Source organism: Mus musculus, chromosome 15 (genome assembly GCF_000001635.26).
Source record: "Mus musculus strain C57BL/6J chromosome 15, GRCm38.p6 C57BL/6J".
NCBI classification, from domain to species: Eukaryota; Metazoa; Chordata; class Mammalia; order Rodentia; family Muridae; genus Mus; species Mus musculus.
Genome location: NC_000081.6, coordinates 95,081,874 through 95,097,205, shown reverse-complemented (window position 1 = coordinate 95,097,205; position 15,332 = coordinate 95,081,874). Strand labels below are relative to the sequence as shown.

General features: G+C 39.6%; 1 protein-coding gene across 1 annotated transcript in view; it reads right to left on the bottom strand.

The window, feature by feature from the left end:
* Positions 1–1,108: 1,108 nt before the first annotated feature.
* The window catches only part of Tmem117 (transmembrane protein 117), a 466,913-nt gene continuing 452,689 nt past the window's right edge, over positions 1,109–15,332 (bottom strand). The window contains exon 8 of the mRNA NM_178789.4: positions 1,109–2,847. Within this exon, the coding sequence (NP_848904.1) occupies positions 2,201–2,847 (647 nt within the window). The 3' untranslated portion in view covers positions 1,109–2,200. The remainder of the gene's footprint in view (positions 2,848–15,332) is intronic.

Sequence of the window (15,332 nt, the reverse complement as noted above, 5' to 3'; positions counted from 1 at the left end):
TCACTTCATAGTCCTTACTTTGTAGACATAATATCTAAAAGGTGTAGGGAAGGAAGGAGGGGCCTCTGTGTAGATGAAAGACAAGCTCCAGGATACGCAGCTGGGTGGTTATGGCCTCAGTAGCTTCAGATCTTGCTCAATTATGAAGACACCATCCCTGCAGATTACTCCATTCAGTACTGAATTTATCTAAATATGAAATATATATTTTTGTAACCAACAGTCTTTCTTGAAACTTCATAAAAACTCAGAAGCATCATGCTTTTAAGGCTTATTAATTTTTTTTGTCTATCTCATTTCTGCTAACTTGATCAACCCATTAAACAGGTCTCCTCTAATACCCACATCAAAAGTCTCTAATGACAGGTTCAGAAAGTATCCATATGAATAATAAACATCTACCTTTAAAATCAGTTTTCTTATGAGAAAATAATTTTTCAGAATTAATAAAAATATGGCCCCAGGTAGCATGATTTGCTTGTCCCACAGCTAAGAATTCAGTTCTGTAGGCTGTGCGTATGTGGGTAGGTATTACTCATGTCAGAATAGCATTTCTTTGGCCAGAGCTGTCAGTGGATCCTATAGTTAGCTTGTCCTTGTATTTTCAATGCCAGAGGTATTTATGATTTTAAGTGCACCATGCATGGCTATTAAAGGCATAAGAAACAGCAGGGGTATGGTTCCAACTGCTTGGTAAACAATTATAGCAAGATGTTTATTAAGGCTGGCTCTCAAGTGACAGATAAATGTATAGTTCCATTCTGCACTTTAAATTTGCCAAGTTGCATGCTCAAAAGCAGATCAAAACAAGAGAGCTTTAAAAGAAAGAAAGAAAGAAAGAAAGAAATGCAGCAACACCAGTATATGACAGAAAAATAAATCATTTCCTTTAAAAATGATCTCCCTTCAGCTCCTCAAGAAACATGTAACTGCTGCTCAAGAAATAAAATTAGAAGCAATTTAGGGGTATACAATTTGTTACCTTGCCTAGAATTAAGCTCTTAAAAATCCATTTGAATAGGTTTTTGTTAAGCTAGGACATGATTGAATCCTTTGGGGTGGGGAAACAGACAAACGGGCAAAACAAAACCTACATCACACAATTACTGGCATATAATTCTTATTTATTAAGGTGCGATGTTTACATCTTTAAAAAAAAAGAAACCCAAACAGAAAAGAAATGCACATACACAGAAGACATTAAAGAGACCCTTGTACAGCATTTTCTACCACATGAGGTTTCGGTGAATGATTTCAGAATTCCCTTGGTCAACATGGCCGTAAGGTTTTCTATTTTCACGGTCCAGAACCGTATTTACAGCAAAAAATGTACAATATTGTAGACAGTGGGCTGTGCCGGCTTCACATGATTACGACTTCAATTCCTTGGTGGTCCAGGACATTGTGGAAATGCCAATACATTTGAGAGCTCACCCAACTGTTTCTCTTAACCTTTGTTCCCAAAGGAAAAGGGCAAGACTATTAATCAGGCAGCAATTTAACTTTAATTAGGAAAACATAATTAGGTATTATCATCTAGTTGCAATTAGTGGTTGGAGAAAGTCACATTTCGTGAGCAGTGACCCATGGTGCATTGCAGCCCTCCGCTGACTGGATTTTACATTTATATTTATATTCGGTTGCCAGCCAATAAAATTTAAAAAGGCAATCTCTATGCTTCTCTGCAGTCCCGCATCAAAGTCACTTCACTGCTAAACAGTGAACCAAGAGAACTTTCTACAACCACAAATCAGCTCTGTCTTGTTTTCTGCTCAGACATCAAGTGTAAGTCAAAATAATTGTATAAAAAAAAAAATCCCATGTGAAATAGACTGGAGAACCATTCTACACTTCATGTCTGGTACAGTTAAAAAACAGTTTAATGTCTCAAGGCACCGCTATGGTTGGACATCAGATACATGGGTAATCGGCTAATCTACCTTGCTGTAAAGTCAGTAAATAGCTTGTGCGGTTGGGAAAAGCAATCTCTAGAGGACCATTAAACAAACATACAATAGGCACGTGTATCATAATACAAATAGAAAACAATGAGTCTAGAAAAAGCATGTTGAGCACCGTTGTGGCATAGTTTGTATTTCTTTACCTAACGCTATGTAAACCTGACATTTACAAAATGAAAGACTACGGTTTTAAAGTTACACTCAAGGTTGCTCTTTGTGCTATCTCCGTCTAAGAGATTCTAGTTCGTCCTCATCCTTTGAGAGGCTGCCGGCTCTTGCTCAGCCTCCACCTCACTGGTAGATTCCTTCAGATGTAAGCTCAAGTTTTCTGAAGTCAGATGGGAGGACTTGTAGACTATCTCGTTAAAGTCAGACCTGATACAAACCAAGGCAGGGTCATTCAGAGGATCTTCCACAGAGACCTGGGTGTTTTCTCGGGTGATTCCCATATCTTTGCTGTGTTCCGAGGGGGATTTCCTTTTCATGCGAGTATAAGTTTTATCTTGATTCTCCATCCCTTGCTCATTTTTCAGAAACCGTCCAAAGAACCAAATGAAGAATCCAAACCACACAAAAGCTATCAAACTTGGAACAAAAGCCAGACACTTGACATCTAGGCTAGCCCCTATGAACCTGCTGTGTAAGAACATGTCACCTTCAACGTAGGTTTTATTAGTCTGAGGATTAGTGTGATTGGACCGCCATTCCCAGGATAGCTTGGTTCTATTTAAATCCTTTAAACTTTCAGAGTCTTTCACTGTGTATATCTTCTGCCCTGGGCCAATATACTGTCCATATTCATGAGGTTTGTAAAATATCTGGTTCTTCCACATATTCAGGTCCAAAATCAAGACGAGAAAGATAATTCCGTAGTTAAACCATTTACCTGCATTTAAAAGGAAATACTGAATTAATCAAATGCTGATAAGACTGCAATCCAGCTTTCCCCATTAAAATAAAGATAAGTTCAATAGTATCAATTATTGAAGAATTAGAGCTGTTGATTTTTTTTTTTTTTTTTTATGGAAAGGACAGTGCTACAAAAAGCGAATTGACAAAGTAAAATGATTCAAACTGCAAACAGTAGGTCTCCGAGTAACTTGAAATTTACTGTTAATATGATTTGATCTCTTTGTTTTGTATGCACCACAGTGAGATTCAAAGTTGGTCTTGGGTTCTTTTCAAGAATAGTTTAATTAGTGGTGGAAAACAGTTCTAATGAAAATTTTAAGGAAGGCCAATATATGATTGACTATTTCTTTCTGTTTTATAATTAGGTCTGGGGAAGAAATAAATCATCTCGCAATGGGACACACAGTAGCACGGCCATTGAATTCACACCCCTGTTGGTTGGAGACCCATTGATTAAGCCATTAGCCAGTATGATTCAGATCTATAACCCTTGAGCATTCATCTCAAGAGTTAGCATACTTATTAAACACACAGCCAAAGCTAAGACACTACTGGAAGATGTCACCTAGGGAGAATGTAACTACTACTACTATGATTTCCTCTTAGTATGTAAAATATTACATATGAACCAGAGAGGCAGCTCAGTCATTAAGACCCAAGTTTGGCTGAGGCGGCGCCATCTTCGGCTCCAGACAACTGGCCACCTTCCTGGTGAGAGCACAGGGGTCCGCCCAGCCCAAGAGGTTTGTGCCTCAGGCCCCGGCAGGAGCCTCCTTGGCTCCGGGACTCCGCGGAGGGCAGGCTGCATGGGTGAGGGTGTGGAATACAGAGGCCAGCCGTTTCTGGGGCAGGCGAGAGCCACAGAGCTTCTGAGGCGGCGCCATCTTCAGCTCCAGACAACCGGCAACCTTCCTGGCCAAAGCAACACAGCTTCTGGGAAAGATCCTGTTTTGGGCCTTCATCTTCAGCCAGGAGGAGGTCCAAACACCAGATAACTGTGCACCTTCCCTGAAAGAGGAGAGCTTGCCTGCAGAGACTGCTCTGACCACTGAAACTCAGAGGAGAGAGCTAATCTCCCACGTCTGCTGATAGAGGGTAACAAAATCAACAGAGGAACAATCTCTAAACAAAGACAACTATAACAACTAACTCCAGAGATTGCCAGATGGCGAAAGGTAAACGTAAGAATCCTACTAACAGAAACCAGGACCACTCACCATCATCAGAACCAAGAACGCCCACTTCGCCCAGGCCAGGGCACCCTAACACACCTGAAAAGGTAGACCTGGATTTAAAAGCATATCTCATGGTTATGGTAGAGGACATAAAGAAGGAATTTAATAACTCACTTAAAGAAATACATGAGAACACTGCTAAAGAGTTACAAGTCCTTAAAGAAAAACAGGAAAACACATTCAAACAGGTGATGGACATGAACAAAACCATACATGACCTAAAACGGGAAGTAGACACAATAAAGAAAACCCAAAGTGAGGCAACGCTGGAGATAGAAACCCTAGGAAAGAAATCTGGAACCATAGATGCCAGCATCAGCAACAGAATACAAGAGATGGAAGAGAGAATCTCAGGTGCAGAAGATTCCATAGAGAACATCGGTACAACAATCAAAGATAATACAAAATGCAAAAAAGATCCTAACTCAAAACATCCAGGAAATCCAGGACACAATGAGAAGACCAAACCTACGGCTAATAGGAGTGGATGAGAATGATGATTTTCAACTCAAAGGACCAGCAAACATCTTCAACAAAATTATTGAAGAAAACTTCCCAAATCTAAAGAAAGAGATGCCCATGAACATACAAGAAGCCTACAGAACTCCAAATAGACTGGACCAGAAAAGAAATCCTCCCGACACATAATAATCAGAACATCAAGTGCACTAAATAAAGATAGAATTATAAAGCAGTAAGGGAAAAAGGTCAAGTAATATATAAAGGCAAGCCTATCAGAATTACACCAGATTTTTCACCAGAGACTATGAAAGCCAGAAGAGCCTGGACAGATGTTATACAGACACTAAGAAAACACAAATTCCAGCCCAGGCTACTATACCCAGCCAAACTCTCAATTACCATAGATGGAGAAACCAAAGTATTCCACGACAAAACCAAATTCATGCATTATCTCTCCACGAATCCAGCCCTTCAAAGGATAATAACAGAAAAAAACCAATACAAGGACGGGAACCGCGCCCTAGAAAAAACAAGAAGATAATCCCTCAACAAAACTAAAAGAAGACAGCCACAAGAACAGAATGCCAACTTTAACAACAAAAATAACAGGAAGCAACAATTACTTTTCCTTAATATCTCTTAATATCAATGGTCTCAACTCCCCAATAAAAAGACATAGACTAACAAACTGGCTACACAAACAAGACCCAACATTTTGCTGCTTACAGGAAACTCATCTCAGAGAAAAAGATAGACACTACCTCAGAATGAAAGGCTGGAAAACAATATTCCAAGCAAATGGTATGAAGAAACAAGCTGGAGTAGCCGTCCTAATATCTGATAAGATTGACTTCCAACCCAAAGTCATCAAAAAAGACAAGGAGGGGCACTTCATACTCATCAAAGGTAAAATCCTCCAAGAGGAACTCTCAATTCTGAATATCTATGCTCCAAATACAAGGGCAGCCACATTCATTAAAGAAACTTTAGTAAAGCACAAAGCACACATTGCACCTCACACAATAATAGTGGGAGACTTCAACACACCACTTTCACCAATGGACAGATCATGGAAACAGAAACTAAACAGGGACACAGTGAAATTAACAGAAGTGATTAAACAAATGGACTTGACAGATATCTACAGAACATTTTATCCTAAAACAAAAGGATATACCTTCTTCTCAGCACCTCATGGTACCTTCTCTAAAATTGACCACATAATTGGTCTCAAAACAAGCCTCAACATATACAAAAATATTGAAATTGTCCCATGCATTCTATCAGATCACCATGGACTAAGGCTGATCTTCAATAACAAAATAAATAATAGAAAGCCAACATTCACATGGAAACTGAACAACACTCTTCTCAATGATACCTTGGTCAAGGAAGGAATAAAGAAAGAAATTAAGGACTTTTTGGAGTTTAATGAAAATGAAGCCACAACATACCCAAACTTATGGGACACAATGAAAGCATTCCTAAGAGGAAAACTCATAGCTCTGAGTGCCTCCAAAAAGAAACTAGAGAGAGCACACATTAGCATCTTGACAACACACCTAAAAGCCCTAGAAGAAAAGGAAGCAAATTCACCCAAGAGGAGTAGACGGCAGGAAATAATCAAACTCAGGGGTGAAATCAACCAAGTGGAAACAAGAAGAACTATTCAAAGAATTAACCAAACGAGGAATTGGTTCTTTGAGAAAATCAACAAGATAGATAAACCCTTAGCTAGACTCACTAGAGGGCACAGGGACAAAATCCTAATTAACAAAATCAGAAATAAAAAGGGAGACATAACAACAGATCCTGAAGAAATCCAAAACACCATCAGATCCTTCTACAAAAGGCTATACTCAACAAAAGTGGAAAACCTGGACGAAATGGACCAATTTCTGGACAGATACCAGGTACCAAAGTTGAATCAGGATCAAGTTGACCATCTAAACAGTCCCATATCCCCTAAAGAAATAGAAGCAGTTATTAATAGTCTCCCAGCCAAAAAAAGCCCAGGACCAGATGGGTTTAGTGCAGAGTTCTATCAGACCTTCAAAGAAGACCTAATTCCAGTTCTTCACAAACTATTCCACAAAATAGAAACAGAAGGTATTCTACCCAACTCATTCTATGAAGCCACTATTACTCTGATACCTAAACCACAAAAGACCCAACAAAGATAGAGAACTTCAGACCAATTTCCCTTATGAATATCAATGCAAAAATCCTCAATAAAGTTCTTGCTAACCGAATCCAAGAACACATCAAAACAATCATCCATCCTGACCAAGTAGGTTTCATCCCAGGGATGCAGGGATGGTTTAATATACGGAAATCCATCAATGTAATCCAGTATATAAACAAACTCAGAGACAAAAACCACATGATCATCTCGTTAGATGCTGAGAAAGCATTTGACAAAATCCAACACCCATTCATGATAAAAGTCTTGGAAAGATCAGGAATTCAAGGCCCATTCCTAAACATGATAAAAGCAATCTACAGCAAACCAATAGCCAACATCAAAGTAAATGGTGAGAAGCTTGAAGCAATCCCACTAAAATCAGGGACTAGACAAAGCTGTCCACTCTCGCCCTACCTATTCAACATTGTACTTGAAGTCCTAGCCAGAGCAATTAGACAACAAAAGGAGATCAAGGGGATACAAATTGGAAAGGAAGAAGTCAAAATATCACTTTTTGCAGATGATATGATAGTATATATAAGTGACCCTAAAAATTCCACCAGAGAACTCCTAAGCCTGATAAACAGCTTCAATGAAGTAGCTGGATATAAAATTAACTCACACAAGTCAATGGCCTTTCTGTACACAAAGGATAAACAGGCTGAGAAAGAAATTAGGGAAACAACACCCTTCTCAATAGTCACAAATAATATAAAATACCTTGGCGTGACTCTAACTAAGGAAGTGAAAGATCTGTATGATAAGAACTTTAAGTCTCTAAAGAAAGAAATTAAAGAAGATCTCAGAAGATGGAAAGATCTCCCATGCTCATGGATTGGCAGGATCAACATTGTAAAAATGGCTATCTTGCCAAAAGCAATCTACAGATTCAATGCAATCCCCATCAAAATTCCAACTCAATTCTTCAATGAATTAGAAAGGGCAAATGGCAGATTCATCTGGAATAACAAAAAACTGAGGATAGCAAAAACTCTTCTCAAGAATAAAAGAACCTCTGGTGGAATCACCATGCCGGACCTAAAACTGTACTACAGAGCAATTGTGATCAAAACTGCATGGTACTGGTATAGTGACAGACAAGTAGACCAATGGAACATAATTGAAGACCCAGAGATGAACCCACACACCTATGGTCACTTGATCTTTGACAAGGGAGCTAAAACCATCCAGTGGAAAAAAGACAGCATTTTGAACAAATGGTGCTGGCATAACTGGCGGTTATCATGTAGAAGAATGCGAATTGATCCATTTCTATCTCTTTGTACTAAGGTCAAATCTAAGTGGATTAAGGAACTCCACATAAAACCAGAGACACTGAAAGTTATAGAGGAGAAAGTAGGGAAAAGCCTCGAAGATATGGGTACAGGGGAAAAATTCCTGAATAGAACAGCAATGGCTTGTGCTGTAAGATCAAGAATTGATAAATGGGACCTCATAAAATTGCAAAGCTTCTGCAAAGCAAAAGACACGGTCAATAAGACAAAAAGGCCACCAGCAGATTGGGAAAGGATCTTTACCTATCCCAAATCGGATAGGGGACTAATATCCAATATATATAAAGAACTCAAGAAGGTGGACTCCAGAAAATCAAATAACCCCATTAAAAAATGGGGCTCAGAGCTGAACAAAGAATTCTCACCTGAGGAATACCGAATGGCAGAGAAACACCTGAAAAAATGTTCAACATCCTTAATCATCAGGAAAATGCAAATCAAAACAACACTGAGATTCCACTTCACTCCAGTTAGAATGGCTAAGATCAAAAACTCAGGTGACAGCAGATGTTGGCGAGGATGTGGAGAAAGGGGAACTCTCCTCCATTGTTGGTGGGATTGCAAGCTTGTACAACCACTCTGGAAATCAGTCTGGCGGTTCCTCAGAAAATTGGACATAGTACTACCGGAGGATCCCGCAATACCTCTCCTGGGCATATATCCAGAAGATGTCCCAACCGGTAAGAAGAACACATGCTCCACTATGTTCATAGCAGCCGTGTTTATAATAGCCAGAAGCTGGAAAGAACCCAGATGCCCCTCAACAGAGGAATGGATACAGAAAATGTGGTACATTTACACAATGGAATACTACTCAGCTATTTAAAAAATGAATTTATGAAATTCCTAGGCAAATGGATGGACCTGGACCTGGAGGGTATCATCCTGAGTGAAGTAACCCAATCACAAAGGAACTCACACAATATGTACTCACTGATAAGTGGATATTAGCCCAGAAACTTAGGATACCCAAGATATAAGATATAACTTGCCAAACGCATGAAATTCAAGAAGAAGGAAGACCAAAGTGTGGACACTTTACCCTTTCTTAGAAATGGGAACAAAACACCCATAGAAGGAGTTACAGAGACAAAATTTGGAGCTGTGATGAAAGGATGGACCATCTAGTGACTGCCATATGCAGGGATCCATCCCATAATCCGCTTCCAAATGCTGACACCATTGCATACACTAGCAAGATTTTGCTGAAAGGACCCAGTTATAGCTCTCTCTTGTGAGACTATGCTGGGGCCTAGCAAACACAGAAGTGGATGATCACAGTCAGCTATTGGATGGGTCACACGGCCCCTAATGGAGGAGCTAGAGAAATTACCCAAGGAGCTATAGGGAACTGCAACCCTATAGGTGGAACAACAATATGAACTAACCAGTACCCGGGAGCTCTTGTCTTTAGCTGCATATGTATCAAAAGATGGCCTAGTTGGCCATCACTGCAAAGAGAGGCCCATTGGACTTTCAAACTTTATATGTCCCAGTACAGGGGAACGCCAGGGCCAAAAAGGGGGAGTGGGTGGGTAGGGGATTGGGGGGGGTTGGTATGGGGGACCTTTGGGATAGCATTGAAAATGTAAATGAGGAAAATACCTAATTAAAAAAAAAAAGACCCAAGTTTGGCACCTAACACTCATGCCTCTATATAACCAAGTTCCAAGTGCAATGCGATGTCTCTGACCTCCATAGGCATCACCATTCACCAGCAGGTGCACACACATAAACATATTTAATTAAATCATAGATACATATATAAAAATATGATCTTGTCGGTGATGTGTTACTGAAATATGTCTGCACAGGGAAAGAATGTAGAAAATTTCTCAGGGATCCTAGGTTCTATTATAATTGTTAGCATTTCTTACTGCCTCTATAACATCAGGTATTCTATAATAATGTTAAAATCTCTCTTGAGTTTGTGGTAGCAAATGTAAAATTACCAGAGCAGACTAGAGAAGTTTTAGTCATAATTTTAACTACTGTGCCCACATTGATTGCCAAGTAGAAGGTAACCGTATTGGGCATCATGAAGTTCCTTCTTCACGTGATCATGCGTTCTGTACATTGTGCAGCTTTGGGGAAAGTGATGTGACTGTGAGACAGTTGAGAATAAGTGTGCACAGTATTAGATCCTGTGATAATGTTAAGCTTCTGGGAGCCATCCTGCTCCAAAACCCACCTGCTACTTCATTTCAGTACTTGCCTGAAATTCTTTAAAGCCCATTATCTTCTATGAAGAAAAGTAAACAAATAAACAAACCAATATTTCCTGAAGTTAACATTTATGAGTGTAGAGGTACTAAGCACCGTGCCTTGTTGATAATGATTCGGTCATTTTAAACACCAATTGTTAGTGTTATCATCAAAACTTTGGCTGGCTAATGACAATTTCTTTGTCTAAAGAAGAAATTGCCATTTGCCATGTACTGAACATGGTTCCCAACATTCCAAGGTATTATCTGATTTAGTGTGCAAAAACAAAAATCAAAGATTCACAGAATCATTAAACAGTTGTTCAGCTTGCATTAGACACTGTAAAGCGAACACCACCAGATGGTGGAGATACAAGCTTCTACCTTTCAAGGGTAATTCATCATCTTGTGGAAACAGGACCGAGCTATGACAGACAATAATAAGAGAGACTGCATTTGAGAGACGTTAACGAGGGATACAAACTATAAATGCAAGAGACCTTGCAGACATGGAATAAAAAACAAGGAGAATTTTCTGTAGGAAGGACTTTGGAGGAAGCTGCAACTCACACGGTCCTTGAGGAAGAAATTGGGGCTAAGAAATCTGAAGTGTTTGTTTTCTTTTAGTTAATTGGTATGTGTGTGGACTACACACAGAATAGCATGCTGGAACGGATGAGTTGCTGGAGAAAAGATGAGCCAAGAGAAGCAAAAGGGAAAGTGTGGGACATGCGGTAGGCAAAGGATGATAGGAGAGGGATGAGAGACGGGTGGAGTGGCAGAATGCCAAGAGAGTCTCACCCAGTATGAAGGGCACTCGCCTCCTGTTGCCAGAACAGCGGGCACATTTCAGAGGTTCTCTGGGGCTCTCATGTGGACGTTGTACTTACTCTTTGGTTATAAACTATGTATGCTACACAGCTAGAGTGAGTGGCAGAGCCAAAGGCCTCTCAGCTTTACCTCAGTGGACCTTACTGAAATGTCTATACGACTTGCTTCTATTTAAAATAAACTCATGAGAAGGGAAACCCAAGAGAAAGAGCCCCTGGTTTCTGGGATGAGTAGCTTATGAAAAGTCAGAGTTGTCACCACACCTGAACTGGGGAGAAGAAAAAAGGGCTGCTCATGGGGTCAGTGGAGGATGCTTTCCCAACAGATAGACACATGCCTTGTGTATGTTAATAAGCAAAGAAAAAAAACCAATTAATTCAGAGTAAATATGGGACTGAATGGACACGGACCAAACACTTCTCGTATGTGTCTGAGTTATTTTTCTCCCAGTTCAATTGCGCTGGGTCAGTCTTACTCGCGGCTCTTATACCAGTGGGTCTTTAGTGCTATTTCTCATGTGGCAAAGAGTATGAAGGAGAAGATGAAAATATGTTGCCTAACTTGGGTCTCATCATCTCCCACCATCTGTGAGAGGAATGCAATGGGGATGGAGAAGATGCCAGCCTCATCCTGACATCAGACATAGAGGATGCCCTTTGGGGTAGTGGGCTTAGCCTTTCTCAACCACCAGTATTTTATTTCCAGTGTGAGAAAAGTGAGCTAGTTTTCTGATTCCGACTTCTCCCCACAAAACCTTCTACTTATTCGCCATGGGCAGAATTCTTGTGTTGCATTGTTTATGTAGTCTGTAAAGTGGAGAATAATCTGAGAGTGTAACTCTCTCAGAGGATATGTGAGGGTAAAATAGAGGTTATATTTGAGAGTTGTCTGCAATATATAACATTTGCCAAAAACGTAGTGTTGTATCGTTTCGCCAATTTCTTTTCCTGACTTTTTCAACCCAAAGGGACAGAAAGACATGCAAGGGTAGTAACAAAGGCATTTCTATGCTAAAAGTCACTTTATTTTTATCTTAGTTTTTAGTTTTTATAAACTATCGTGAGTTGTGGATCACTGGTATCTACAGATAACATTGGACCAGATATACAGTAGACCCCATGTAGCACCATGTAAATATACTTTGTGAATCATCAGTGGGTAGTTTGTCCACTTGCAGTGGTAATCAATAGCTCTGAGAAAAGTTACTACATGTAAGTAAGATTGGAGGCCAACAACACGTATGTTGCCTTTGCCTCTCCTCCAATGTTGACAGCCCATATGGGAATGGGAGATGAACAGGCTAGAATGACACTGGAGTCTGGCAGGCTTCCTCAAACATCAGAGACTAACTTCCTATGGATGTAACAATATTGCTCCACCCCTGCCATGCCTGATCAGCTGAATCTTGAGATGTTGAAAGAGTAGAAAATACTGCCCTTCACAATTCTTCTTGTTTTCAACCACCTGACATGACCTCTAGTTCCATTGGAATACTTGCACACAAGATCATCTGTCACTAACCATCCACCCTTTGATCTGTGCCAGTATTTTGTTAACTTGGGGATTCTTTTGTTCCCCTTAAGAAATGCCTTGGCCCTATGAGGTGTAGTCTCCTGTAACCCAAAATCAGGCAGTGTCAACTCAGTCTCCCGTGTGTTGGTGTTCTTGTGTGAAGCAGGAGACTTTAGCTGCACAGTCCTTAAGGTTTCTTCCCAACCCTCAAGGTTTCTCTCTCTGGTAAGTCATTGTGAAATGAACATCTCCAAAGTTTCGATGTTGTTGAATGAGCCAGAAAATCCCCAGTTAGCAGAAAACAAAAACAAAAACAAAAACAAAAACAAAAATAAAAACAAAACCAGGCAAAACATGGTTTTCTGATGAAAAAAGCTGTACTTAAAAATTTGTACAGTTTGAGAAACACTTTGCATAGAGTAAAACCTTCATCTCTGAAATGGTCTGCATGAAGGTCTGTAAGACAAGACAAAGATCCAACAGAAAACGCTTCTCCATCCTTCCCGAAGTGCACCTTGGTGAGTGCGTGCAGCCATAGCTGGAGGTTGGGAATTTCCACATTAATCATGTGAGTGTGTTTGCATTCCCCTGTTGTTTCAACTACTTAGCGTAATGCAAATCAGCAAGGAGGTAGGACAGAAGCCATGCATTATTTCTCTTAATCTCTTTGTTGAAATAACTCTCTGTCTGCTTTAATGAGAAATCACCGCATGATACTGGCAAGGCTTCCTCTCTCTTGCATTTTGTCATTTTAATGAATCTTATTGATCGTTAAAAATGATACTGTAATGGAAAATGTTATCTTTTTTACATTGTGGAAGTTTAGGGAATCCTTGGATCTGTAATTTAAAGGGATCTCCATTAAATATCACCCTCATTGAAGACACAAATTGACAATAATTGGGAAGAAATGTGCTTTCTCTTTTTTCCAGCTGAGAAAAAAAAGCCACAGCAATGTTGATATTGGTAACACACAATGAATATCTCATGTTTCAAATGCATCTAAAATATTTTTAAGTATGTGCTCATTGGAGCTGCCAGTTGATACTGGAATATAGCTATTCTGTAGGAATCTCTGTACAAGGTGTGCATTACTACTTGACCATATGGTCAAGTAGTAATATGTGTGTGTGTGTGTGTGTGTGTGTGTGTGTGTGTGTGTGTGTGTATAGAGTATATATATATATATATATATATATATATATATGTATATGTATATACATATATATGTATATAGTATATATATGTATGTATGTGTGTGTGGCAGATATCTGGATATTCATGCTATTATGAATGCATTTTAATATCCATTGTGGGGCAGTATTAGCCATGACATTGAAGAATATGAGTGCCAGATACTACAACAACAACAATAATAATAATGATAATAATTTCAGCCTGCTGTATCAGTAATCTTGTTTAACATCAAAGTTCCTCTCCTCCTGACAGAACAATAAAACTGGGCTTATTAAGTCAGCACAGCCCATGCCTCTCCCCAGGTAACTTGGGGATACGTAGAAAGCATGTAAGTACATGGGGTCAAAAGGTCACTGTTTGGTAAACTGAGTAGGTATTTCCTAATTTATGAACAGATAGTTTTGAGCTGGTAAAGTATGTAGTTAAGACCTAAGCGCATCTTTTAGGAAGCAATCCAACAAGACAGGCACAAGTAGTACTTGGTAGACTACACTGTAGTAACAAAATTAAAGAGGAGACAGCACATTTATGACAAATTTGATGTCCACTCATCTTTGACTTTGCTGAGATTAGGGACAGAGTCGTTTACATTTCTCTGTCCCCTATATCCTAGCTTGGATTTTTTATGATAACTTTAAATGTCTCAATTTAAAACCTGTGAATTGATGTGTGGCCCTCCAAATATAAAGAACAGCTTCTGAGTGTTTTAAGCCAAATGCTTACTTTAATGATGCAATCAATTCTAGGCTAGGTTAGAGCTATATAATGTAGAAAGTTCAGAGAAACAAAATATCCATGTTTTAAAAATTATAATGAGTTATATATTTTAAGTGGTTTCTCTGGCAATTGCTCAAGGATCTGGGAGCCGTATTATAAAATGTTCATATACATAAATAAATATAGACAAGACACCCCAACTAGGTAGGGAAGGTTAGCTCAGATCTTGACGGGCTCTGGGGAAAACAAACATAGATGATGATGATTTTAGACAAATGGAAAGGATCGATGCTTTATGTGGAAGTAAGCATAGCTAACTCTGTGTAAGTACACGGAAATAGAAATTGCTTCCAGAGAGGTTTGGGAAAATTCTCATCTGAGAGAAAGAGGTCTTTGTGCACCTCGGATAAGTGTACCCTCATCATGCACTCTGAAATTTCCCTATAATATAATGAGACCTTACTGGTTTGTCAGACCAACCATCCTCCCGCATGGGTCATTGCCTCGCCCCTCCCAGGGCGCCCCATCATCTAACCCACCCAGGAGAATTCCTTTAAAAAAAAAAAACAATTTCTAGAAATTCATTTGCTAATATCACAAACTCTGGAAACAGAACAAAGGGCTTTTGCCCATTATTTGTCACATCCTTGCCGTTGTAACGACGACCTGTGCCCTCGCGCTGCCTGGGAAACAGAAATAGAACACGGATGCTACGGAGGGTTGTTTACTTCCACATTTTCATTTTTGCCGAAAGGGCTCCCATGGGCATCGTTGTGCCAACAGTGTGACTCTCTTCTCACTGTTATGCAGCCTTCCTTCTG